We start from the raw sequence: 26,897 nt of genomic DNA on the forward strand, positions 1-26,897 counted from the left end.
CCGCGGTCGCGTGACGCGTTTTCAAATCTTTAACCGCCGCGGCTCTCCAGCTCCTTCCTGCTCCGAGGCTCGGCGCCCGGAACCGGCCCTGAAGCTCGGCCAGCGTACGCGGCCGGGCGCCGAGGCCAGGGCCGGTGGGCCCTCGGAGCTTTGTGTTGGCGGCCGTCCCATGCGGCCCCCGGTGCGGACCCAGCATGTAGGTGCCTGGTGGCTGCCATGAACCTCGAGACCATGAGGATCCACAGCAAAGCTCCTCTCCCGGGTATGGAGCCCCTCCCCCGCCGCAGTCCCTTTAATGGTTTCCTGCTCTGCCGGTTCCAAGGCGGGTTCTATAGAGAGTCTTCCTGCGGGGAGGGGGGGGGGGTCTCTTGCTGCTTTTGCATTTCTGTGAGTTCTAGGCGTTCGGTGTCGGTCTCCGTGAGGGGGCGACGCTGCCCGGGCCCCTCGTGCTCTCCCCGCCACGGCTGCGAGCGATCCGGGGCTGCAAGCTTCAGACAATGAGCGGGTCCCCGACGGCCACACGGCCCACGGAGGAGGCGCCCACTCCCGTGTGTGGTGTGAGTTCCCGTCACTCATAAAAGGGAGACGGAGGGTGTGTGTGTGTGTGTGTGTGTGTGTGTGTGTGTGTGTGTGTGTGAGTGTTTCTTTCAACCTCAAACAAAAGCAGATTTCCATCTGAATATTACATGTAAAAATGCATTGTAAGGAAAATTCCTAAGAGATACATGTGTGTCTATTAACTAAGTACTAAAGTGCAGGCTGTGTTCGTAAAGTTTAAAGAAGTTGTTTGATTCCCATCCGCTTGTAAAATAGAAGTTAGGAGATGAATGGCAGTATCCTTAGTAGGCCTAAGTTCTTAATATGTAAGCAAAGTGCATAGATTCCGTGGTTTAGTTCTTTTAAATACTAGTCAAACTATGAAACCAAAATTTGAGCCTTCTGTAACCCTTCAGAATTGGGTTGTTTATTTTAGATAAGTGTGTGCGGGTGCCTCGGTAAATAAGCTTTTAATATGTGAAACACCTGTGCCGAGTTTTTCACAGAACTGCTAATACCCACATGAAGTTTACATCGGGAGAAGTTTTCTTGAACGGCTTTATAGAGTTCCTTGCCTTCATCCATCTAACAGGAGTAAATAATGACTATTTCGTGCAGCTCTTTCTCCAATATAGAATTTGTGGAAACCATATAGGACAGTTTGCCTTCATCCTTTTCAATGGTAATATTCGGGAAAACATTTAGATCCTAACGACTTAATTTGTTCTGACTAATAATGTTTCCTTTCTGCAGTACAGACGTTGAATATTTTTTAAGCAATTAAATTATGTTTGCATAAAGCATTGCCTGGTTCTTTTTCAATTACAGGTGGCATCCAAGACAAAAATGAAAAGAATAGGCCATCCTTGAAATCCCTGAAAGCTGATAGTAGACTGGAAAAAACCAAATATAAGCCGCTTTGGGGGAAAATATTTTACCTTGACTTGCCTTCTATCACCATTTGTGAAAAACTACAAAAAGATATAAAGGAACTTGGAGGGGTAAGTGAAAACTGCACACCCAGCAATAGTTGAGGAAAGTGATAAGAACTTACTAAGGAATCGAATTTGGGGAATTATAGCTGTTTAACAATAGCGGACTTGATGAGATGTTGGTTATTAGTCATTTGGGGACTGGAAGGGTAGCCCAGTGGTCTAACACCTACTGACACATGGCGAGACTTTCCGTGTTCAAGTCCCAACATCTGAGGATAATGAAAACATTTCTTAAGACTTTTGTAGCCTGATAAAATGTTCCAGTTTCTGTGATTAGCAGTTTGGTATGAAGGAATGAGACTCCATTGTCCTAGTGAACTGCCTTTATTTCAAAATAGCAGGAGCTGCATGACTGATTGCTTAGCGAAGCTGTTGTGTGTTAAAAATAATTCTGTGATATATATCAATCATTATATATATGACATACAGTTTACTAGAGTACACATGTGTATGCTTTGTCTGTATGAGGAAAGAAGAACTGAGGCCACAGGCACCTGTCATGGAACAGTTTTAGAGCAATCGTTAAACTGTCTCCTCTGTTGTACCCTTTACTTAGATGATTAGAAAACTTGGGCAAAACTCTGTAAGGACTTCTTAGGTGTAATATTAGTATTATGTGAAATCTAGCAAATATGGCTATTATGATTTTTACTGTTTCATAGGTTTCTAATAGACTGAAAGTTAGCATTTTTGAACATTTTGTTCCCAGACTGGAAATTCACAAGAATATTTCATGGATTTCTTAGAGTTACTCATTAATGTGATATTTTACTTACCTGCCCGTGAAATTTGTCTCCTTCCTTTGGGTGGCTGTTGATAGAATTTCACTTTGAATATGAAAAGCATGTGGATTTATTTTTTTTTCTTTGTCAGTTACGTTCATATACCAACTGTATTCAACCAGTTACCCCTGTTAACTGTCCATCTCTTGCCTACTCTCTTCCTCATAACTAGGCCTCTCCTCTCTCTGAGCAGCCTGCTTTTCTACAGTTTGTTTTGTTGACTTATTGTCTTGTACCTATAAAAACATTTATCATAATGACCCATATGGCTGCACTTGTAAAGGTTAGTAGACCTGCCACCACCGTCTGCATTGCCTCTCAGAGCTTTAGATGTGAGTAAAGACCCCTCTGTTTCAGAAATGAAGTGCTACCTGTTAGTCTTCCAACACCACCATTATTTAATATCGAAGGCTATGGAATAGTTGATCGCTTTCTCAGATATGTTGACCAATCTGTTAATTTTAGGTCTAAATTACTCACGTCTAGATTTGTGTTTTTCACAGCAGATGCTTTAGACAATGCTGTATCTCTAAGTCCATCATGGGAAACCTATAAAAGGGGCTGGGACAGGAATTATTTCTGCTTCCGCCACCGTTGTTTTTCCCCCATCCTCACCACACTTCATAAGATAGGTTCAAGAAATAAACTTTGAATTACTTCTATCACAGATGAATTACTTCTATCACAGATGGTTGTTAAGGAACATATTGGTTTTATATGTCAAATTTTACCCCCTAATGGCTTCAAGTATCCCAGTGGACATTTAAAAGTTTTATAATAATGTGGCAAGGCAGTTACCATGAACACAGAAGTAATTTTCCCTTCTAAGGTGAGCTCTCCAGATGTTCTGATCCCTATGATTTCCTCAAATGCAAAAATCTGCTGCATTGTATTACTGCATCTGCACTGTCCCCTTAGGAAGAACAAAGTGCTGGGCCAGTGAGGTAGCTCTCAGGTAAAGGAGGGCATGTGCTGCCAAACCCATGGCAAAAGAGAGCTAACTTCCACAATTCACTGCCTTTCTTTTTGGAAAAAAGTACTGGTCTTTGCTATGTAACTCAGTGATGTTGAGTCCTTGTTTCTCTTAACGCAATAAAGAAACCCATTTTTATCAAATAGTCAGTAATTCCTCCAATGCTTAGCGTTCTTTATCTCTTCTATTCTTTTTATTTACTTTTGCTTTGGATCACCCCAATGGTGTCATTGCTTAATTGACTACAGATAATTTGTTTTCTACAAATCTTAATGAAACCTTGCTAAAAATTTGCAGAGGACATTTGTGGTAATTCGACTATTGACTATATAGCAGTCAATTTTCACATAATGGTGAACCGTCTTTTATAGTGTTAAGTAAACTAGCTAAATCAAAGCCACTTAAGAAGGACAAAGAGCCAGGCTTACAGGTATATGCTTATAATCACAGGCCTTAGAAGGCCAAGGATCATGTATTAAAGTTCATGTTGGCTTAGGCTACTTAGTAAGACCCTATTTACAGAAAAAACAAAAGGTAGGCCCATTTTTTAACAGTTTGGAGTAGAAGAAAACAGTTGGGGAACGAAAATATAAGGGTGGTGCATTGTTACAGATGGTGGTCTGAACCCGGGAGAGCAGAACCTCAGTGTGAGGTGTACTAAAGTTTCATATAATAGCCAGCTTTATTCAGAGTATCAGACAGTTTATACTCTGAGGATTTCGTAGAAGTCACATTTCTAAGGTGTTCAATCACAAGGACAAGCTGCACATGCCAAAATCATGCTTTTTCATAGAGGCATGTGAGTAACAGCTGGAGTAAACTCATTTCTATCCACTGCACCTGCAAGGGGCAAAAACCCCACAAACTCATCTTGTTTTTTGGAGTTTTCTCAAACACTCAGAATTCTCACTGGACTCTGTTCTTGGACTATGTTCCAACAGGGTAAATACCTTGTTACGTCATGATCTTGAGGACAAACAAGTATAATTTTTGTGTTTGCCCATTAAAAGTCACAGAGGCAATAATTTCCAATAAATTGAAGGCCATGGCAAAACTACAATTGAACAGTATGGTTTGCAGAGCAAACTATTGTGCTTTGTTAGGCTCAAAAATGAATCCTGTGTCTGTTTTCCTGAAGCTCCAATCTAGATAGAAATGGCATGGTGCTGTGTGAAAAATGGTTCTGGGGAAACAGCACTGTTGGGATATCTGTTCACCACAGATAGAAATCCCATGACAGAGCAAAGTATAGATAACACTAGAGTCTAACTTGGTGGACCAATGAATTTTAATGAGGTTATTACTATAGTAGCAGAAATGATTCAAAGACAGCTGCATCTCCAAGGCCTACCCCAGCATGGATGACAGCTCACAAAAGCTGGAGCACACTGCGCAGCCTGCAGGCAACTGCTTCTTTCAGGCTGCTGGTCTGGTCTGTTCTCAGAGTCTTTGTTGCTTTTCTCCTAAAAGAATTTTTTCAGCTCAGCTTCCTTTTGTCTGAGAGGGATTCTGTTTTTGTCCTCTACTCTGTCGGGGAGAGGCCTAGTGGATCTGGTCAGTTTCAGGGACTTCCTAAAGTTCTTTTTAGTAGTTTGTCTTCCTGCTTAAGGAGCTTCTGTAGGATGGAATGTTTCAGTCCTCCAGGAAACAACGCAGCACATGGGTACAGCTGATGGTAATTTAATACAAAAACCAAAGGAAAGGGGAGATACTTCTAACTGAAGAATTGTAGAGGACATTGTGTGGGCATGATAACTAAATTATAGAACGGCCCTGGGAAAACTTTAATAGAAATCTGTTCCCTACCATTGTGAATCAGTATAATTAATGTTTGAGCTGAGTCTTGACGGAATTTTAGGAATGTATTTAAATTGTACTATACTATACTATGTTCTAGAACATACTTACATAGGTGTGTTTGTGTACTTAATGCTACAAACTACCTGCAAGTGAAACCAAGGTGTGGAAGTGGCAGGAAGCAGATTATAAAGGGTGTCTTCTTCATTATACAGGATAACAGAGTAGGGTTGGGCTTTGGGAAGCAGCAGGGTTTTAGTTTTAAGCAGGGTCCAACTTTATACCTCAGGCTGGCCTGGAACTTTATGATCTTCTTGCTTCCAATTTCCCCAGTTCTGAAATAACAGACCTGAGCCACACCCAACAGAAGTGGTTTTCTGCTTTGGTTTCCTTTTGGTTTTGTGGAGGTGTTATTTTGAGAGTAAATTGGGGTTTCTCTGTGTGTTGTACTGTGCCCAAAACTACCAAGAAGGATTTTTGTTTGTTTATTTATTTTAATGATGTTTGTGTGTTTGTGGTGTAAAGGCTTTGCAGGTGCCCAAGGAAGACAGAGGGCATCAGACTCTTCAGAGCTAGAGTTAGACAGTTGTGAGCTGCCATTTACCTGCTATGAACTCAACCCAGGGCCTTCTGCAAAGAGTAGCCAGAGCTTTATTTGCTCAGCCGTCTCAGCTCTCCCACCCTCCTTTTTGAAATTTTTACATTAAGGTGTTTTAACTCAGTTTATACAAAATTAAAACTGGGAGTAATTTATGGAATTACAGTTGCATAACATTCAGGCCAGTGAGTGAGAGCCCAGAAGTGAACTATTTTATATATCGGTAGTTTCTGCTTGCTTTTGTGTTTTAGTGATAAGATCATTCTGCCAGCCAGTTTCAGGAGAGCTGGATATCTATATGCCAAACAATGAATTTGGAAATGTACTTTACATCACATGTAAAAATTAACTCAAAATGGAGCCTAGATGTAAATGTAAGAGGCTTCCAATAATTAGAAAATATTGAAAGAAGTATTTATAACAGTGACTTTGCAGTGATTTCAACAGTACCAAAATTATGTCTAATCATTGCAGTGAATTAAAAGGATTCACAAGTTCAACTTAGTTAATATTATTAACAACTTATCTCCCAAGACATTAACAAGAAATCACTAAATGGCAGAGAATATTTCCAAATCATTCACGTTCCCTCAGTTACGAGAGTGCTTACTAGGCGTACATGATGTCCTGGGTTCAGTCCCAACCATTGCAAAAACAGTGTCACGGACTAGTATCCCAGCATTCAGAAGGTGAAGGGGGAAACTCAAATGGTCATCCTTAGGTCAAGGCTAACCTAGGCTCATTTCCAAAGAAAAATTGTATATCCTATATCTAATAAGTATATTATATACGGAATATGTGAAGACCTACATTTCAACAGATAATCCAGTGAGTAAAGGGGCTGTAGAGATGGCTCAACAGTTAAAACCCCTTGTTTATATGGAGGACTGGGGTTTGGTTTCCAGCACCCACATGGTGGCTCTAGGTCATCTATAGTTCTAGGGGATCTGACACCCTCTTCTGGCCTCAGCAGGCACCAGTCACATAACAGGTAGATATATACTCACAAGCAAACACTCGTGCACATAAAAATAAGCAGTGGGTGAAGGGCCTAAATAGACATTTAGCCTCACAGCATTGTGATTATCAGGTACTGTCAAAGAACCAGAAGATAAACATATTAACCTTCACAGTTTTACTTGTCCACTGTTGGTGGACATGTAAAATGAGGCAGCAGCTGTGCAGTGTGAGTAGTTTCAAGAAAAGGTTTTCGGCAATTACTTTATATATCTGAAAGAACTGAAGGTAGGATGTCGGAGGTAAAGGAACATCCGCAAGCTGACAAAGACATGGAGAGCAGTGTGGTGAGCAGCATTCCTCCATGTTCTTAAGTTCCTTCAAGCTCCTGCCTGGATTCCCCTAGATCCGGGGTTTTCAACCTGTGGGTCTCGACCCTTTATGATATTGGTTTATTTATTATTTTATATCTTATTAGTTTGTCATGTTCTAATCCCTAATCCATTTGAACCCCCCAACACTAGGTAGGAGAAGAGGAAGGTTAGAGTGGAAAGGAGATGTTGACCTGTAGGCTACTTCTTGCAGAGTAGGGTCATTGCGTTCCTAGGAGCAGATCCAATCTTTGTTGTCAGAATGTCCAGCAGTCCAGCAGACCAGCCATAGCACACACATTGAAGGGTATAGCAACCACACAGGCCTGCTCTCCAGAGTCCCCAGAATTAAACTGTATGTAACTGGCAAATATCACATCCTGCTAGAACAAGAGACTAATCATAGTTAACAGCTGTGGCCAGGCTGAAGCAGCCTGCAACCCACACATGGGATTAAATATATAACATAATTGGGTTTTTTAAGAAACCAAAATTTTCACTATGTTGGGGGGGTCAATTGACCCTTTCATGGGGGTCACATAAGACTATTAGAAAACAGATTACTTACAATTTATAATAGTAGCAAAACAATAGTTATGAAGCAGTAACAAAAAAATGTATTGTTGGATCATCACAACATGAGAAATTGTATTACAGGACTGCAGCGTTTGGTGGTTTGAGAACCACTGCTCTAGGTGACAGACTGTAACCTGGAAATAGAGCTGAAGCCTTGCCTCAGGTTGGAACAGGCAGCACATTACAGCAGGGAGAGGGATGTGCTGGTTCCTGTCACCGTGCCTTCCGTGCCACGGTGATTGACTATATTCCCTCACATCTTGAACCAGAATAAACCCTTTCCAGTTATTTTTGTGAGCTATTTTGTGACAGCCCATGAGAAATGTTACTCCCGTGGCTGATCACCGGTCTTAGATCTTTTGCATGGTCAGCAGTAGTCCTAGGGCTTGATCCTACTTTTATGACCTTATTTAACTTTGAAAGAGTCTTGTCTCCAAAGAACATAAAGTGTGCATCTCAACCCCTGTGACCCTTTAATTCCTGATGAAGACATGGTGACTCCCAAGCATAACTTTTTTTTTTTTTTTTTTTTTTTTGCTACTTGATAAGCAGAGCAACTGATATGTGACCCCCCCCCCCCCCCCGTGGGTTGTGACCCACAGGTTGAGAACCCCTGCTATGAAGAGAATGTTTTCACCTTTTTTTCTTTCTTTCTTTTTTTTTTTTTTTTTTTTAAGTGTATGGGTCTTTTGGCCTACATATATCTGTGTACCACATGCATACAGGTTCTGAAGTGGTCAGGACATCAGATCATCTGGAAATGAAGTTACAGACACAGTTGTGAACCTCCATGGGGGTTCTGAGAACTGAACCCTCGCCCTTTGGAATTGCAGCAAGTACTCTTACCTGTTGAGTCTTTCCTCCAGCCCATTTTTACCTTACTATACCACACAATCACACAATTGGGATAATTCAGTTGAACTATCGTGTGTGTGTGTGTGTGTGTGTGTGTGTGTGCAAATTGCTGGAGACTTTCTGAAGTTTAATGTATTTTATATAATTATCATTCACATTCTTTTCTACCATTATATAGGACCCATATCTTTTGCAATAAATATAGATTTTTCTTAGCTGGTCACTGAAAATGAGCATTGCCTAGAAGGAAAAAGGAAACGGTTTGTATTTCACTAAGGTTGCTCCTCCCAACAGCTAATTCTGAGTCCATGGTAGCTCAATTTAACTTATCACAACCTTTGCTTCATTTTGGTTTTAGCTCCTTATTTTTATGTAGTTTTTTGTAGTTTTATGTAGTGTGTATGAATGTGCTTACAACACACATGTGCACACTCATATGGAAATCAGAGAGCTTGTAGGAGTTGGTTTTCTGCTTCTGCCATGTGAACCCAAGTGCTCAGACTGATAATCAGGTTTGGCAACAAGGACCACCAGCCTAGCCCATTAAGGCATCTCGCTGACCCTTCTTTCTGCCTTCCATACTTCGAATACTATCGATATTAGGGCTTTGGAAAGGTCTTCTGACCGCGAGGTACTTCTGCCTGGTTCTTTGTTCTGTGTCAGCTGTATTTATGTGGCATGCATTTTGATGGTGCTAGTTCATTTCCCTTCCCCTGGTGATGAGTGATCTTTAATAACATTGACTTGGTTGTATGTGTTATGCTTGTGAGAGTAAAGGCTCCATTCCTCTGCTATGTTTAAGCCTTAGAGAATGTTATAAACTTAATGATTTAAACTGGTTTGCCAGGTATTAGTTAATTTATTACATCTAAGTAAAATTTAAAATTCACTAGCCTGGTTACACTAGCTACATTTCAGGTTCTTCCTGTCCACACAGAACAGGCAAAGAAGAGTTTGTCCTGTAGAGGCTTTGTTGGTGTGATTCCAGCAAGTCACTTCCGTTTTCATCTCCAGTATATGGAGATGAGTAACAGGCTAGTGTGCGGACTCCGTTAATTAGCATAAAGAACTTAGGAATAGTATACAGCACGCGACATTGCTAATGAAACTCCTGTTTATGTCTCAGAACTGTGGGCTCAAAAACACAGCATGAGAAGCACGGTCTGTGAGCTATTATTAGATTACGTGAAATTGGAATTTGTTCAGTGTCTTTAAGGAGCTTTGCAGTTTTATTGGAAATACTTTGTTTTCTTCTAGCGAGTTGAAGAATTTCTCAGCAAAGATATCAGTTACCTTGTTTCCAATAAAAAGGAAGCAAAGTATGCGCAAACATTGGGTCGGATTTCTCCTGTACCAAGTCCAGAATCTGCATACACTGCGGAAACCACCTCTCCTCATCCCAGCCATGATGGAAGTTCCTTTAAGTCTCAAGACAGAGTAAGTGGGCCATATATGCTTTGAGACGGGAAAGTGGATCACATGGTTTTCTTTATGTTTTAAGACAAGGTCTCACTATGTAGCCTTCTCAGACTGGTCTTGAACTCCCTACGTAGCCCAGACAGATCTCAGAATTCTCATTCCTCCTGTCTTAGTGTGTCTCCCAGGTCCTGGGGTTACAGATGCTTGCCCTTACGCCTGACTCTGGGCTTTGAGTAGCAGGAGTGCAGGGCATACACAGATGGGATGGTAATAAAGCCAAAGATCTGTGGCTTTCTCACCTAACATTGCTGCCCTTTTGAAAGGTGATTATTTTCCTTAATAAAACAGTAGTCAAGTTGTATCCTGATTCATAAAGCATGCACTTGCAGTTTAGACAGGCAGCTTTTGTGTTTTAGAATGATCTGCAGCTAAAGTAATTAGCCAGCCATTCTTTTGAAGAAAAAATAGAAACAAAATTTTCAAAGTAGATAAAGTGACCATTTGTAGTATACTGATGGTGCACCGCCTACCTGTAAGTGAGGCATATTTTTACATATCCAGAGGTTGGTGGGGAAAAAAAACAAAGTAGTATTTTGTGACAAGAAGAAAATATTTGTGTGAATGTTGTATAAATGTTAGAGTTGCTTAATGCTTTAGGTAGAATTTAGTCTTTGTGACAAAGATCATGTGGCTGACAAGGCCTACATTGGTTTTATTGCATAAAAATAAGTTAGAATCCATGTTTAAAATTTTTCTGGCAGTTCTTTTCTTTCTAGTTGGAAGACGAAAGAAAGGGCAAACTGATATAAATACTTAGAAAAGAGTGTAAGAGATAAAATGCTTAATGTATCTGAATTGCCATACTAAGATATAAGTAAATTAGCATTTGAAGCATATCCACATGAAAAGAGTTTACATGCAGAGAAAACAGGAAGTGTGAGTTCCCGGGAGAAGAGGGAGACTGGGTCCGGCTTGTGCAGCACTGCTGTTTGATGAGAACGTAGCACACCACCAACAAACTTCCAGTGCAGTCATCGCCTGGGTGCTAGCTATTTTCATTTACTAAAGAATTGATCTCTTGAGTCTCCTTCAGTTTCTTTCCTTTTTCTTTTTCTTCTTGGTATGTTTGTTGAGGTTTTCTGCACTGGAAAAAAAGAGGAAAAAATTTTTAATCTGTCTTGTCAAGAATATAATGAATGTACTTTGACTGTAAGTTTACTGTGTTCGTAGCCATTGAGACTATATAAACCAAATATATCTACTTTCAAGGATTTCTCTTTTCTAACCTTTTCTCTGATGAAGTACTACAATTGTTTTCTTGGTCTTCTTACAGGTGTGTTTAAGCCGAGGAAAATTGTTAGCTGAAAAAGCTGTCAAGGATCATGTAAGTAGGAATTTGAAATTGAGCACATGTGGGCGTCAGCGGGAGCTCAGTTGGCACAGTGTGCTGGTCTAGCATGTGAGGTCCCTAGCTCTTGATAAGCCAGGCATAGCAGCATATGCCTGTCATCACAGCACAAGGGAGGTGGATGACCAGAAGTTGAAGGACATACTCAGCTACATAAGGAGTTCAAAGCCAGCCAGAGCTAGAAACATCCAGGGACAGGGAGGAAATAAAAACATACTCATGTAATTCAGGCTAGCTTCAGATTTGCTGTTAGCTTTTCTTCCAAGTGCTGGCATTATAAATATATGCTACCATATATAACATGGATACTTTTGTGGGAAAAGCTGCTTGTTGCCAAAACTAGTGACCTCAGTTTGATGCCTCAGACCTAGATGGTGGAAGAGAAGAACTAACTCTTGCAAATTGTCCTCTGATCTCCAGGTGTGCACTGTGGTATGTGTGTACCGACACAGATACATGTAGAATAAGTAAATGTAATAAATACTCAGCTTGAGACTAGTAGTAAAGTTGGCAAAATGCCTGTGTTGAAAGCAGTAGAACTTAGATTTGGAGGCCTAAAGCCACATAAAAAGTAAAACGCCAGGCTCGGTGAGAGGTGCCTCTGATCCTAGTATTGAAGTTTTTGGGGAGGGTGAAGTTAGGGCACAGGGGTCCCTGAAGGTAATTGGCCAGTCAGCCTAGGTGAATCAGGACTTTGAGGATCAGCAAGTGACCCTGTCTAAAAACTTTAAAGTGGAGAATATTGAAGAAAGACATTTGGCATTGACCTGAGGCCTTTGCTTCACACAGTCATGCATACTCAAAATTTTTAATTGAAAGTTAAAGATATTCTAGAGATATTCTTTAATTTTTAATGAAAAATGCCTAACTTACAACATGTCTCATCCTATCAGAAATAGAAGCTTCTTTTTCTGGAGGAACACTCCCATCTTGTGGCCATTCTAAACATTACTGGGAACTTGAAGGTTTAATTGTTAAGAATATACATTAATTGTTAGGCGAGGCATAATGGGCATACCTTTATTCCCAATACTTGAGAGGCAGAGGCAGATGGATTTCTGACTTCCAGGCCCAGCCAGGGCTACAAAGTGAGCTCTTGTCTAAAACAAAGCATAGGAGTATTTCAAGTGGAAACAATTTAAGGATGCGGAAATATGAAACAAGGTCCTCATTTTTATTGTAATTTATTAGACATGTATGCTTAATTACTTCAGTGGCATTAAGATTTAAATAAGATTTAAGATTTTATAGTGCTTTAAAAATAGTTTTAGACAAACTTGGTTTTTGTTTTACAGGATTTTATTCCTACTAATAGTATATTATCAAATGCCTTATCATGGGGAGTAAAGATTCTTCATATTGATGGTAAGATGATCTTTTGACAACATTTGTTGTGCATCCTATGTCTGTCCTTTAGTTCTTAGCTTTACATGCAAAAATTTTGGTAGTGGGGTGTATCTCCAACGGTAGACCCTTAGTAATATGAGGTTACTGCCACTTAGTTTAACTCCAAAGGTAAAATTGCTAACTTTCAGTTCCTCTTTCTATAAAGACATTCGATACTACATTGAACAGAAGAAGAAAGCATTGGGTGCACTCAAGAAATCAAGTACTTCTGGGAGGGATGTGGTATGTGGCTTTCTTTTCAACTATTCTTAAAAGTGGCAGCTTGGGGTTTGTTGTTTGTTTGTGTGTGTGTGTGTGTGTTTGTGTTTAGTATCTATGAGTAATTCCCCAATAAGTAAAAAGGTACTTTGTAGGCTCTTCTATGGGCTTCTGAGTTGTGTCATTTGACTTGAAGCTTATATTCATGAAGTAAAAATTGTTTCTGGGATAATGGCAGAGGTTTTTTCATCTTTTTTTTTTGTTGTTGTTGTTATTGTTGCTGCTGCTGTAGTTTAAGAGACACTTTGTTTATTCTGTAGAAGAACACTAAGATTAACTGATGGTTATATGCTTGGCCAAGGGACTAGCACTATTAGGAGGTGTGGCCTTGCCTGGAGTAGGTGTGTCACTGTGGGCGTGGGCTTAAGACCCTCACCATAGCTGCCTGGAAGTCAGTCTTCCACTAGCAGCCTTCAGGTGAAGGTGTAGAACTCTCAGCTCCTCCTGCACCATGCCTGTCTGGAGGCTGCCATGCTCCCACCTTGATGATACTGGACTGAACCTCTGGACCTGTAAACCAGCCCCAATTGAAATGAATGTTCTTTATCAGTCTTGTCTTGGTCATGGTGTCTGTTCACAGCAGTAATTCCCTAACTATGACATTAACCTGTCATGTAAGAAAATCCAGGGTGTCGTTATGCTGTTTGTCCTGTTGTTCTATACAGTCTGTTCTGTTTTCAGCCTTGAGGCCTCTATACAGTCACTTTCTCTATGCACTAGACTCCCTTGATCTTACCCACTGTCTAACTACTGTTCAGTCTGTATGCTCCATCTTCGCACTGTTTTGCAGGTCTCTGCTCATATTTCTCCCTCACTTTTAACTTACAAGCTATGAAACTCATAAGCAGTTAGCAGATCTTTTTTAATACCTTTTAAAGCCAGCTGTGTTGGTTTGCCTGCTGTTGTCCAGTCCTACCTTGAACTCTGTTCATCTCTTTGCTTCTCCCTGTTTTCTCCATTCTTTGGTGGTTTTGCTTTTACTACATACAATCCTTAAACGACTTGAATACAAAGAAAAGAAAGTTCAGTACTCTGGCACATAAAAAGAGATTGAGACAAAGTAGTTAGGAGATTTGGTAATTTTTGTGTATTAAACTAAGCAACTTGCACTTCCCATGACTCCAGTAGTAACACCAGGGACTTGTGTCTGGGGTTGTGTTCATTTAGATTCCCCCCCCCCCTTCCAGCTGGAAATGGTTGTTACTCATTATCTTTGAATATACTAGCGCCTCACTTTGTCATTTACTTTCTAATGATTGATTCCACCCAGTGAATTTTGCATTATGAGTGCCATACTCCTTTTCAGTTAGATAGATAGATAGATAGATAGATAGATAGATAGATAGATAGATAGATAGATAGGTAGGTAGATAGGTAGATAGATACATAGATACATACATAGATACATAGATACATACATAAATACATAGATACATACATAGATACATAGATAGATAGATACATAGATAGATAGATAGATAGATAGATAGATAAATAGATAGATAGATAGATAGATAGATAGATAGATAGATAGATAGATAGATTGATTGATAGATTGATTGATTTTGTTTTTGCTGTTTCTGGTTTTGAAACAGGGTCTCACCAAGGTAGCTCTAGCTGTCCTAAAACTCACTATGTAGATTAGGCCAGCCTCAAACTCAGAGATCCACCTACTTTTGCCTCCTAAATGCTGAGATTAAAACTATGCACCACTGTGCTTGGCACTGCTGTTGTGTTAACAGATCGATCCATCTAGTTTTTGTTCAGATTGTAAGTTCTGTCTTAATTTTATGGCTACCTGCAGTTTCTTCAGACTTGCATGCAGTATTGGAGTTGTCTTATATACATACTATGTGGGGCTGTCTGAGATTTAGTTCCACTTCCACAGCCCTTTCCTGTGTTTGCATTCTGGATCTATTTGCAGCATGGGCTGCCCATGACCTCAGCCCAGCACATACGTACTTTTATTCAGGGAATTAGGGATGCTCATCTCCAGCTTGCGCCTTAAATCCTCTATTCAAGGATCTCTTTCCCAGCTCCTCTAGTAAGTAATTGGGGATTTCCTGTACTACCCACTCTACTGCCCAAACTACATGTTGGAATGCACTCACAGGACAACTGGAAAATACAGAGGTTTCTTTGGCTTACTGAAGCCTCTTTCATTATTTCTCTAGTAGAAAAAAGATGAGGTTAGTTTAATTTTTAAGCCATTCACCCTGACATCTTTATTACTAAAGGTCTTAAGTGTGACACACCTTACACTAAAATCTGTTTTGGTAGCATTTGTATATACCTATCTAATGGCTTAGTGAGTGCTGTCCAGAGTCTGGTTATAATCAGTGAATTGATTCCCCTGAAGCTGTGCATTTCACATAGGTCTGCACTGTTAATTATACCTTTTCCTTACTATTGAATGTTGACGGCTCAGTACCACCACTCCAACAAAGAACGTAAAGTATGACTGGATTCTGTAGAGATCTCAGTGTCTAAGTCTTCAGTGCCATTCAGTTATTTGGTTGCATTGATTTTAAGAAGCAAGATTTTCAGTATAGTAGCCATTTCTTCCTATACATTTTTCTCTCTTGAAAATATGGTGCAGTTTTTTTCTGTGTTTTTCAACCTAATATTTTCACTGTTTTTTTTTTTTTTAAGGGAAAAAAAGCTGGTACTGGAATACAAAAAGCAAGAAGTAAGTATTCCTGATGCATTGTTTAATTTTCTTTTAGAGAGTAGAAAAAAATTAAATTTGAAGATTAAAGCGTGGGTTCTTCTAATTCAGTGGCAGAGCACTTACCACAGATACATGATGCCCCGGGTTTAATTGCCAGTGTACATACATATATACATGCACATATACATACATACATACATACATACATACATACATACATACATACATACATACATACATACATACATATTTATACTTAGAAAGATGTTGAGGTAAAGTAACTCATTTTAAAAATGATTTATTCAAGAATTTCGGTAATTTTTAGAACATGGACTTATACAATAGTCCGATGACTCTTAAGCTACCCTTCCCTATGCTAGTAAGTTTGTAAAGATGGTTTCTTATGTGTGTGGGAAGGTTTACGTGTACATTAGTACAGATATTCGAACAAGCTAGAAGGGGATGTTGGGTCCCTTGGAGCTGAAGTTACAGATGTTAGTCTCACCTGACACAGGTGCTAGGAACTAACCTCCTTGAGTCCTCTGCAAGATCATTATAGGATCTCCATCCCCAAAATTAATATTTCCAAAAATGTTTTTAAAAACTTATAGTCCCAGAAGAAACAGTTATTCAAATCCATTTACTGGGATGAACATAAAGAATGCTTTGAGATAGCTTTACAGTGTGCAAAAATACCTGTGCCATTCAGCTCAAGAATCTGTGTGGTTGGTATGATTGCACAGGTCTGCAATCCCAGTGCTGCAGAGACCAAGGCTGGAGTATGAGAAACTGCTGCCCAGCCTGGGCCACAGTGGAGGGTTCCAAAACAGAATCCAAAACAAAGCTCAGCACGACAGATATGGGGAGTGGTAGTGGAAGGAAGGTATTCTACCTGAGGCCTACACTGTTCAACTTTGTGGGTTTAAGGGATTTCTAGATGTTTTACCCACAATAGAGTCTTTACTGATTTGCAGCTGTCTAATGGTATTTTCTCTTAAGCAGGGAGACTCAAGAAGCCATTTTTAAAGGTTGAAGATGTGAACCGGTAAGTGTCAGTCCAGCATTGGAAACTGAGTTGGGATTGTAGAGAAAACCTTTATATGACTTTATGTGACTGAGATGTGCCTAGAGCATTAATTCCCTTGTGTTCAGGAATGAATTTAATTTCATTCTATTGCAGATTTAAATTCGGATTATTTGCTTTAGAATAATCATAAAAACATCTCATTTTTTAGTACTTTAAGTAATCGCTCTGACTGCATTCAATATCATGCGTTTGAAAAATCAGTAAAAATTTCCCCTGTAATTGTGGGGAAAATTATAGATACTACTTGGAAATGTTTTAAAAAGAATGAAATTCAGACATGCTACAATGTGGATAAGTTTTCAGGACTTCATCCTAAGTGAAGTATGAAGGGAAAATATTGCATTATTTAATTAATGTACATAAAACATTCAGAATATCCAGATCAGCCACTGGTGGATGCAAAGGGCTGTAGGGAAATAGAGGGTCTCGGGTTTTTACTTCGGCAAGGTGAGCACTATAACATGTGCTTTCACAGCCTAATGTTCAAAAAGTATCCAGAGCAGTGCTGCTCAGCCTGTGGGTGGCAATGCCTAGTAGACTGAACAGTTCTTTTGCAGAGGTTCTTAAGACCATTGGGACACAACTATTTACAAGACAATTCATAACAGTTGTAAAATTGTAGTTATAAAGTAGCAACAAGAATAATTGTATAGTTGGGTGGTTCACCTTAACATGAACTGTATTTAAGACTCACAGCATTAGGAAGGTTGAGAACCACTGCTCTAGAAGCTGGGATAGGATAGTAATTCCAAAACTTAGGTTTAATGTGACTGAACTGTACAATTTCAAATAGTTTCCATAGGTGTTTTGGAGGGCATCTGGGAGGAGATGAGAGAAGGGAAAGTGATCAGAATTATTTTCAATCTTTTAAAAAATAATTTTTTTAATGTTAAAAGAATAGGCCTACAAATTGGTTCTTTGAAAGGAAGGTTAGCACTACCAAGTCTCTCTTGTTTATTTCAGATTTGAGGTGAATTACACAACTTAAATATAAGGCTTTAAAACCTTTCTTTCATCCTAGAGAAGGTCACATATTTGTCTTTTATTTGCTTAGGTCTTACAGGCCATTTTACCTTCAGCTCCCCAGTATGCCTTGTATCAACTACTTTCTTCAGAAGCCTTCCAGTCCATTTGATATGGAGAAGTCATCCAGCGTTCAGAAACAAGCTCAGCCTAAACTGAGGTTGGTTTGAAACTTGATTTTTCGAAAGAATCTTGTTTAGACTTTGACTTACTTTTTTTTTCTTCGTTATTTAAGTCATTTTAGATGTGAGTGGGGCTCAGATAATTAAACCTGTTTCTCTTGACCACTTAAAATGTTCTTCAGAACGTTTATTACATTTCATTTTACATTTCTTAAAATGCAGTTAAAAGTATTTGCTGTTACAAGTGGCAGATTCTGCACATGCTAGCTTAAGACAATAACATTTCAAAATTATTCATTAGCAGTTAATTTTGTTTCCATGTGTTTCTTTCACTAGAATTAATATGGACGGCGATAAGTGTGGAACCCCAGTTCAACTCCAGTTGAAGGAAAAGAGAAAAAAAGGATATTGTGAATGTTGCTTACAGAAATATGAAGATCTTGAAACTGTAAATTGATTTTCCATTTGGGATTGGTGTTTCTGAAAATCTAAATACTGTTTTATATTTAAGTCCTGTTTTACTATTTTGAAACATGATAGTTACAAATATATGCTTGAGTGGAAACAGCTCTGGTTTGTTTTATGGTGGGGATGGAACACAGCTCTGTACTTTCTAGGCAAGTACATCAGCACTGCTGCATCTTTAGCCTGAAACTCCCAAGGAAGGAAGTCAACACTGAGAAAATAAGTTTTATTCCTTTAATAAATATTTGAGTACTTAGTATATAACTACAGTATAAAAATAATAATATGTGCATTATTATTCGCAAAGAAATACTTGAGTGATGTTTGAGTAGAGCTACAGAAAAGTTAGGTAACCAGGTGTCTTGATACCAACCGAAATCCCAAGGGTGTGCCCAGAATTGGTAGATAGAATCAGAGTCAGGCGATGGCAGGGACAGGAGTTTTTGGGGCATAGTCAGGCTCTTGAAACACTCTAAAGAAGATACTGAAGGAATTACTATGATTTTGGATTATGGTAGGTAAATGAAAAGTTCCTATATTTTGGTCCAAGCAATTAAAGAAAAGTCTTGCAAGAACATATTAAAGGGAGTTTTTAAAGATGGGGATGCATATGTATAGGATTTCACTAAGCTTTGCATTTGGAATGGAAATTGTGGAGGTTCATACTAAATTTCATACTTTTAGTATAAATATATTTTAGGCACTTATCTATCATCTATAGGTCCTCCGAATATATCAGAATCAAATATATTTAAGCACTATCTATGGACTGAGAGTGCATAATTTTAAACAAGGTCACATAATCTCAAAGAAAAAGAAGAAATCTGCGTGTTATTTCCGTATGTGGAGTCATTGCTATGTGTGTGCATGTAAACATAAAGTATAACAGAAAAGAGAACAAGAAATCCAAAGGGCATGAGGAAGCGCAGAATGCAGGCGACAGGCCTGAGTTCTAGGCAAGATGTAGAGCTGTCGTCTCCTGGTTGTGTTGCAGCATGCTGAAGTGCAGTGGGAAGCACAGGTAGCAGATGATGAGAAGGGCGTGAGGCACGCAGCTCAGTGCTAAGGCAGAGGCTTGACTTACTGTGTCAGAGAAGGCACAGGCAGCCTGGACATTCAGATCAGTACGAATAAGAAAATGTCTCAGTGGATTTAGAGAGAAACTGTAAATTTGCTGCTTTACTTCATATTTTTCTCTTTCTAGAATGTAAATGAACTCAATCTGATCTTTAAACATGTGATATTTATTTCAGATGTTTGTTTTTCTGAGTTTCCCTGTGCAGCTCTGGCTTCCATGGAACTCACTCTGTAGATTAGGCTGGTCTCAAGCAGACCCACCTGCCTCTGCCACTGCCTCTGCAGTGCTGGGGGTTAAAGGTGTGTGTGTGTATGCCACCATGCCCAACTCTAGACGCTAAATATGACCTCCTGAACCTATTGACAGAAGTACCCTGGAGATCTCACTCATTCAGAAGGAACTTTGTTTCCTGTGAATTGTACACTATAAATTCATTATGATTTTATTTGACAGGGCCTCACTATGTACCCACCTGCCACTGCTTCCTGAATACCAGAGTTAAAGCTTTGCCCTACCATGACCAACTTACTTTTTAATCACTTTTACATTGAAAAACACTCCCCTTTCCTCTGTTTCAATAGTAGGTAATGAGATCATTTGTTTGCTCATACTTGGGTATTTTCTTCAATTGTGAGTCTTTTGTAATGCTTATATTTTTGTAGCATTTATCAAAGGTGTTGGTTTTTAAGGTTTATTTTTTACTTTCTATACAACTGTGTGTGTGAATGTGATATAAGCGGTACCTAGGAGAAGCCATCAAATGACCATGAACTGGAGTTACAGTGACTGTGTGCTACCAGATTTGGGCACTGGGAACCAACTTCAAGTCTGGAAGAGCATTAGTGTCTGTAACAACTGAACCAGCTTTCTAACTCTTTAGTGTAAAACTCTTCTAGGCTCCTGTAGGTTTGCAAGTGTTTGTATATTATGTTAAAGGACTTCATTTAATCCTGTAAGCCCTACCTTGGTAATTACATACAGTAGTAGATGAAAATATGTTTTATTACTGAATGTTAAAGGTGGGTGTTAACATTTTGTCTGTCTTGAGAGACTTTAAAAATCATTTTTAAATTGAAATATAAATACATCATTTCCCCCTTTCCCACCTACCCACTCACCCACCCCAATTACTGCCTCTTGCTGGCTGGCAATTCAAGGTCTCTCTTTTTTTTAAATTGTTCATATATGTCTGTGTGTATTTGTATACATGTATGCATATATGCATATATACAAATACACATATACAATCTCTTCAGCTCATAAAATGTTAACTTGTATGTATGTCATGTATATATCAGGCTGACTACTTTTTATTTGGTAACCAATTTAGGTGCTTTTCCCTGAAAAAGACTTTTTTTAAGATTCAGTAATTCTTTATTTTTACATACCTGACGAAGGAGCTTAAACATTGTCTCCAGTAGAAAACAGCATGAAAAGCAGCTTCCAGCTGCTCTGCTCAGGGTCTGGGTTACCCCTTGCCCACACGGTGAGGTGAGGGGTGTGTTTCCCCTCTTTCATTAACTTTCCCACTGTTGCTTGATTTCACACATTCGCCTTACGTTTTGTACCAAAGAAAGTATTCTTCAAAATCTTGATATATTCTATCTTGCACTCTTTTTTTAGCCTGGGTAGCACAAAACCCATGTGCACATCCTATCCACTCTTTTTCAAAAGCACGGCATCGAGCAGCATTCTTGTAGGGCTGTTCAGCACTTAGGACTATAAAGTGAGGATCTAGGCTAATGCCCAGCTTTGTCTGCACACCAAGGAAAGGCAAGGCGCGCTTCAGCAGTGCCCTTGTCAAGTTCCTGGGCGCAGCTCATGACCGCCGGCTTCCAAGAAGACTATTTCTTAAAGCCTTAATATTCCTTAGTTGCCTTTAGTTCTTTTCTTGGATTGGGATCCCGCAGAGGTTTCTAACTTCTTAGCATGTCTGTTGATGGTGTCCTTATTCAGCTCTTGTTTGGACAGCCATTTTTGAGACTTTGTGAGCGTTTTCTTAGTCATGTCTAAGAGATGCAGTCTCACAGCTGACATAGTGTTCCTCTGGCTCTTACAATCTTTTGATCTGTTCCATGATGTTTTCTGGGTCTTGAAATCAAAAGTTGTGTTGTAGATATTACTCACTGGGGCTAGGCACTACACGATCTTACTTGTTCTCTGTGTTGTTCGTCCGTAGGTTTTGGTTTTTTCTTTATCTCATCTATTGCAAAGGGAAGTGAGGATAAAGAACACACTTACCTGCAGGGGTAAAGGCAGATGTTTACAGGGGCGTCGGTAATTATTGTGGTTTAGTAAAGGGCAGCAGTCATCTGATCCAGGTTGGCCTGAAACTTGAAGCTGTCATCCCACCTGTGCTTCCCAAGTGCAATGAATGTAGCTTTTACTGTGTTTGGTGTCAGAGTTTGGTAGATATATATATATCTATATGATATATGATATATATATATATATCATACACACACAAGAAACTATTTACTTTGGTATTTGAATGCTACTTTTGTTGTTTTGTTTTAGCACCTTCTGAGTGAGAAACACAGGAACTTTGCACAGAGTAACCAGTATCAAGTTGTTGATGACATTGTATCTAAGTTAGTTTTTGATTTTGTGGAGTATGAAAGAGACACGCCTAAAAAGAAAAGGTAATTTGCCAAAGTTCTTCTACTTAGATTGTTAAGCTCAAATTTAATTTAAAGTTTGTCTGCTCTTAGAAGAAGCATAGGTTTGTTTTTTTTTTCTTCTTAACATAAATAAGGTTTAGAACTAACACCTTCTTCCCTTTTTCCTGCCACCAAAGGTACTTAGTCTCTGTCTGACATGCTTTTGAAAGGGAGCTCACAGTTACGTTTTGTAAATTAAACTTAGTGACCTAGGTCAGCTTTGTTCCTGAACAGTGAGCATGGCTATTTTGCAGCAAAACATTCATTACTTAAGAAAGTGAAGAGAAGGGCAGATACACCAGCAGGCAGCGGTATCAGCCTGACTAACCAAGCACCTTACTGTTTACTCAGTCTAGACCACTGACTAGGATAATAGGGTTATCTGAGTTTGTCCTAACTTAAGGCATAAAGATTAGAGGTGTGATAGTGGAACACAGCTTCTGAGAAGAGTTAGATCTGGGTCTCTGCGGGACTCTTAGTGTACATTATGGCTGACTCGCTGGTGTGCCATGTGGAGCTCCTGTGAGGACGGAAAACGTTCTCAAAGTTTCAGGAAGGATCTGAACATACAGATTTTTATCTAGTACAGTTTGTTACTTGTCAGTCTCCAGTTAAGACTGTTGTTACATTTTTTTGAACACTCATTTGTTGAAAGGAACTCTTAGTCCCTATTTTGGTTTTGCATTGCCTTTTAGAGATCACACGTAAGGCCTCACCAATGAGGCACAAAGGCAATCTTTATTGCTTAAACACAATATATAAGTAACGGAAACCATTCTGGGGAATTGTGTATTGCTCACTGTTTATTGTGATGTATAATAAAGGTTATTATATTCCTGATACGTTGTCATGCATCTGCATAGTTTAGGGTTGGTCAAGAGAGTAGCATCCCAGGAACTCTTTAAGATTCTACTCAAAGACATTTGGGTCAAATATATGTTTGTAATTGAAGGGTTTCTTTGTCACCTTTACATGTGTGTAAAGATCTAGTTCGCTTTGATATGAAATGGTTTAAATATAAATGGAAAATATACATTTCTGCTTTTGGTTTCAATGAGTCATTTCTTTGTAACTTTATTTTAAAAAACAAAGATAAAAGAAAAAATTTTTAAACATTTTTGCATAAATGTATACAAATACATTTTTGTCAGCTCTTGGCTTTTTTTTTTTAGGTCTTAGAAGTTACAATGAGCAAAAAGTACATGTAAAACAGGATGTAACCCAGAATTAGTCAACTTTTTTTGGTGTGTAAGGATTGAGCATAATGGTTTTTGTTTGTTTGTTTTGTTTTCTTGTCTTTTTTTCTTGAGCTTCACACAGTCTGTGAGTTGTTTCTGGGGCAGTCCGAGCCTCTGGGGTTAGCATCCCACTATCAGTGACTGCATATTATGTCTGTTCTTCTGTGACTGGGTTATCTCACTCAGGATGATATTCTCTAGATGCAACCATTTTCTTCAGAATTTGGTTAAGTCATTTCTTAAGCCAAACATTTAAAGCGCTAGTATTTTTTTTATATGTACCACATTTTTATTGAATATTTTATGTATTTATATTTCAAATGTTATTGCCCCCTTCCATACTCCTCCCTCCTCCCCTTGTTTCCATGAAGATGTTTCTACTCCCACCCACCTACCCACTCCCACCTCATCTCCCTGGCATTCTACACTGAGGAAATGATCCTTCACCAGACCAAAAGCTTATCTCAGAAAGGGAGAAGAATGTGAATGAGGAGGTGGTACCATTGAGTTTTCAGCTGTATGTAGGTAATTTTTGTGTTTTACCTTAAAAATATTTAAAGTAAATATTAAGATTTCTGTGTTAGGGTTATCCTAAATTAGTTTCCTAAATAACTCATACATAGTTTTATTAATTTCTAACTTCTGGGTTTTTTTTTTTCTTTTAAAGAATAAGATACAGTGTCGGATCCCTTTCTTCTGTTTCTACAAATGTCTTGAAAAACACTGAACCAAAGGAGAAGCTACTATTGGAGCCCAGTTTCCAGAAGGATGTGGGAGAAAGCAGTGGGCAACTACTCCAGCAGAATTTTCAGTGTGAAGAAACCCAGAAACCTGAAGAGAAGCTTGTGTTTGCTTCAGAACCCACAACTTATTCTTCAACTGGATTGAAAGGGTGTGATGGGAAACCAGCAAGCATGGTAAATGCAAGTAAGCCTGACAGAAAGCAGGAGCATGCACAGCTACCCCTGTGTGACAACACTCGGGAAGGAATGCACAGTGGGTGTCAGTGTAAAATAACTATAGATAGAAATGATGTAGAACAGAGAGCAGGTGCCACATCAGGGGAGCCACAACCGTGCAGACAAGTTTCTCCTCTCAGTACAGAAAGTAATCTACCCCAACCAAAATTAACTGCAGATATTATACAGCTTTCAGCAAAAGATCTGCAAACAGAGGACCTTCATGTTGTGATTGGTCATGATTCTGACCCAGTGACATTACACACATTGAAAGATCACCTAACAACGAAGGCAACAATTCCACCCTGTCATCCTCAGGAACCTCATGAGTGTGACACTGAGAATAGAGAGAATTTGCCTTGTGGTAAGATCCGGCGGAAAGTGAGACTGTTATTAGGGCAAAAGAAAGCAAATGTGGAACGAGGCGCTGAATTGGATGAAAAGAGAGCTGAGTGTCTTCCTACACATGAAGACAGAACTTGGGGGTCACCGGTGCAGTCTCTCGTGGATCTTTTTCAGACAAGCGGGGAAAAATCAGAATTTTTGGGTTTTACAAGCTACACTGAAAACAGTGGAATATGTGATGTTTTGGATATTTGGGAGGAAGATAATTCAAGTAGCCTTCTGTCAACATTTTTTTCTTCCCCTTCAACTTCTGCATTTGTTGGATTTTAGTATTTAATGTGCTTTTCAGAAGCGACAGCTATATTCCTGAAGTTTTTATAAATACATATATAATTGGGAGCTGTGGGGGGGTTGTTTTGTCAACTTTGTTTGTGAAACTAAATATTAATTAAAATGATGCTTGTAATTTTTTTACAGGATTGAGTAGCTGTTACAAATTATACAATAAAAACTTGTGACTTATTTTATATTCCTGAGAGTTACAGTGAATATCATTTGCTTTATCACTGAAAATAATCTCAAGTGATATTTGAAACCTATCAAAAACTATGCTCTATATATTATATACTATTAACTATTGCCTATTAGCATTGATTTCTATGATCAAGTTATGGCTTAGAAACAAATTTCAGGTAGAAAGGAAGAAAAAGAATGTATTAATTAGTATATTTGAATTCTGGAAGTTACTAAAAGCATTGACTCTAAACACAAACCCAGTGGAATTCTATTAGAATCCTGACCCTGCAAACAGGTTATTGCAGGGCTCAAAACAATCCCAAAAACTATAAGGGAAATTTAATTAATTGATTTAATTGAGAATAATTTCTTTTAAAATAGCTTTTTGTTTGGTACTAGATGATAAAAGGTGTAGTGAGTTGTTGGAATTGCTTTGAAATGCATGGGAGGAGTGACAAGATTTTAAATGTAAGATCAATGTCATCCTTTACCTCTGCATATATGTGTATAGGTGTGAAACATTAACCACTGAGAATGTTTCTCATGGTCTAAAGGATGGTGCTGTTCACTATTGCATAAAGACAATGTCACTAAAAAGTTGGCGATGGGTATTCACTTAAATATTTTGTAACATTTATTTATTTATGTATTAGGGATAGGTGGATCACAGGCTATGGCAGGGTTGTGCATGTTGGAACAACCCATGAAAATCAGTTTCTTTCCTCCCATGTAGATCCTAGAGATTAAAGTCTAGTTGTCAGGTTTGCTGACAGGCTCCTACCTACTAGGCTTTCTTAAGTCCAATAGTATTTTCTTTTTTTTTTTTAACTAGGCAAAATGTCAATAAACAACTTTGGAGGCAAAAAAACAAAAACATTGCATATGGAAAAGGAGGTTACTCTTTTTTTGTTTTGTTTTGGTTTTTTGTTGTTGTTTGTTTGTTTTTAAGAGCGCTTAGACCAGTTTATTTTACTCTCCAACAGTCAAAGAAATGTGATCTGCAAAAACAAAACTTGGATTACAAAGACCTTTTACTTCTTTACAAACTACTGTTACTAATAAAAAATTTACATGCCTCAAGTTTTTATCCCTCTCCCCACTGCACACACACAAGAAACCCAATAACTACAGTTTTAAACACAGGGTGAATGAACCAGCTTTACAAATACACACATATTAATAACAGGATTGGAGGGAGAGGAAAACACTCAAGAGAAGTCTTCTGCAACAACGAATAGTGTCTCAATGAAGTTAGGGAACAGTTGAAGACAAGTTGTTTAACCTCTCTCTGATTCCTGTCTATTGTTGAAGTTACAGTCTATAATCTCAATATTTATAAAAAAGGAACATGGTAAAAAGAAGTACAATGAAGTTCTAAAAGTAACTGAAGTTTGGAAGCCAGCTCAAGAGTGCAGGAACTCCAACAGCTTATAGTCTTAGAATACATGTAAAATCTACTTTTAACTTAGTAAAGTTAGAAGGTAATGTATGCAAAAATTCCTGTCTACGTGGTGGGTATTCCATAGAAGACAGCTTATTTAAAAAACAGGATAAGTATTCATGTCCTGGAGTGATTTTTAAGGTTAAGTAGGAGCATCTGGAAAATACACAGCTTGGTACAGTAAGTGATGAGTTATAGTGACAGCCTTTCATATACAAGGAAACCACAGTAGACAAGACTTAACAATTTACCCTAACTCAACAGCTACCCAAAGCCACAGTGCCCTTTCTAACTTACACGTAAGAGCTGTCAGTTACTGATAACTGTATTTATAAATGAACAGGGATATTTTCCAGCAT

At 38.8% G+C, this 26,897-nt stretch overlaps 1 protein-coding gene across 2 annotated transcripts; it reads left to right on the plus strand.

Annotated features, from left to right (window-relative positions):
• Positions 1 to 129: 129 nt before the first annotated feature.
• Positions 130 to 24,911, plus strand: DBF4 (DBF4-CDC7 kinase regulatory subunit; the record flags this gene model as incomplete). 2 transcript variants are annotated; one of them, XM_080936214.1, is made up of 12 exons in its annotated part: positions 130 to 262; positions 1,366 to 1,538; positions 9,699 to 9,878; positions 11,194 to 11,244; positions 12,564 to 12,633; positions 12,821 to 12,897; positions 15,586 to 15,622; positions 16,604 to 16,649; positions 17,746 to 17,874; positions 18,173 to 18,284; positions 21,897 to 22,021; positions 23,945 to 24,911. In XM_080936214.1, exons 1-12 carry the CDS (start codon positions 217 to 219, stop codon positions 24,909 to 24,911), a joined length of 2,013 nt encoding a protein of 670 aa, XP_080792340.1. In that variant the 5' UTR covers positions 130 to 216. The 2 variants fall into 2 exon arrangements, with proteins under 2 accessions (XP_080792340.1, XP_080792341.1); XM_080936215.1 differs by having other exon boundaries at positions 16,607 to 16,649.
• Positions 24,912 to 26,897: the final 1,986 nt, after the last annotated feature.

The sequence above is a fragment of the Micromys minutus genome (assembly GCF_963924665.1).
Source record: "Micromys minutus genome assembly, chromosome: 23".
NCBI lineage: Eukaryota > Metazoa > Chordata > Mammalia > Rodentia > Muridae > Micromys > Micromys minutus.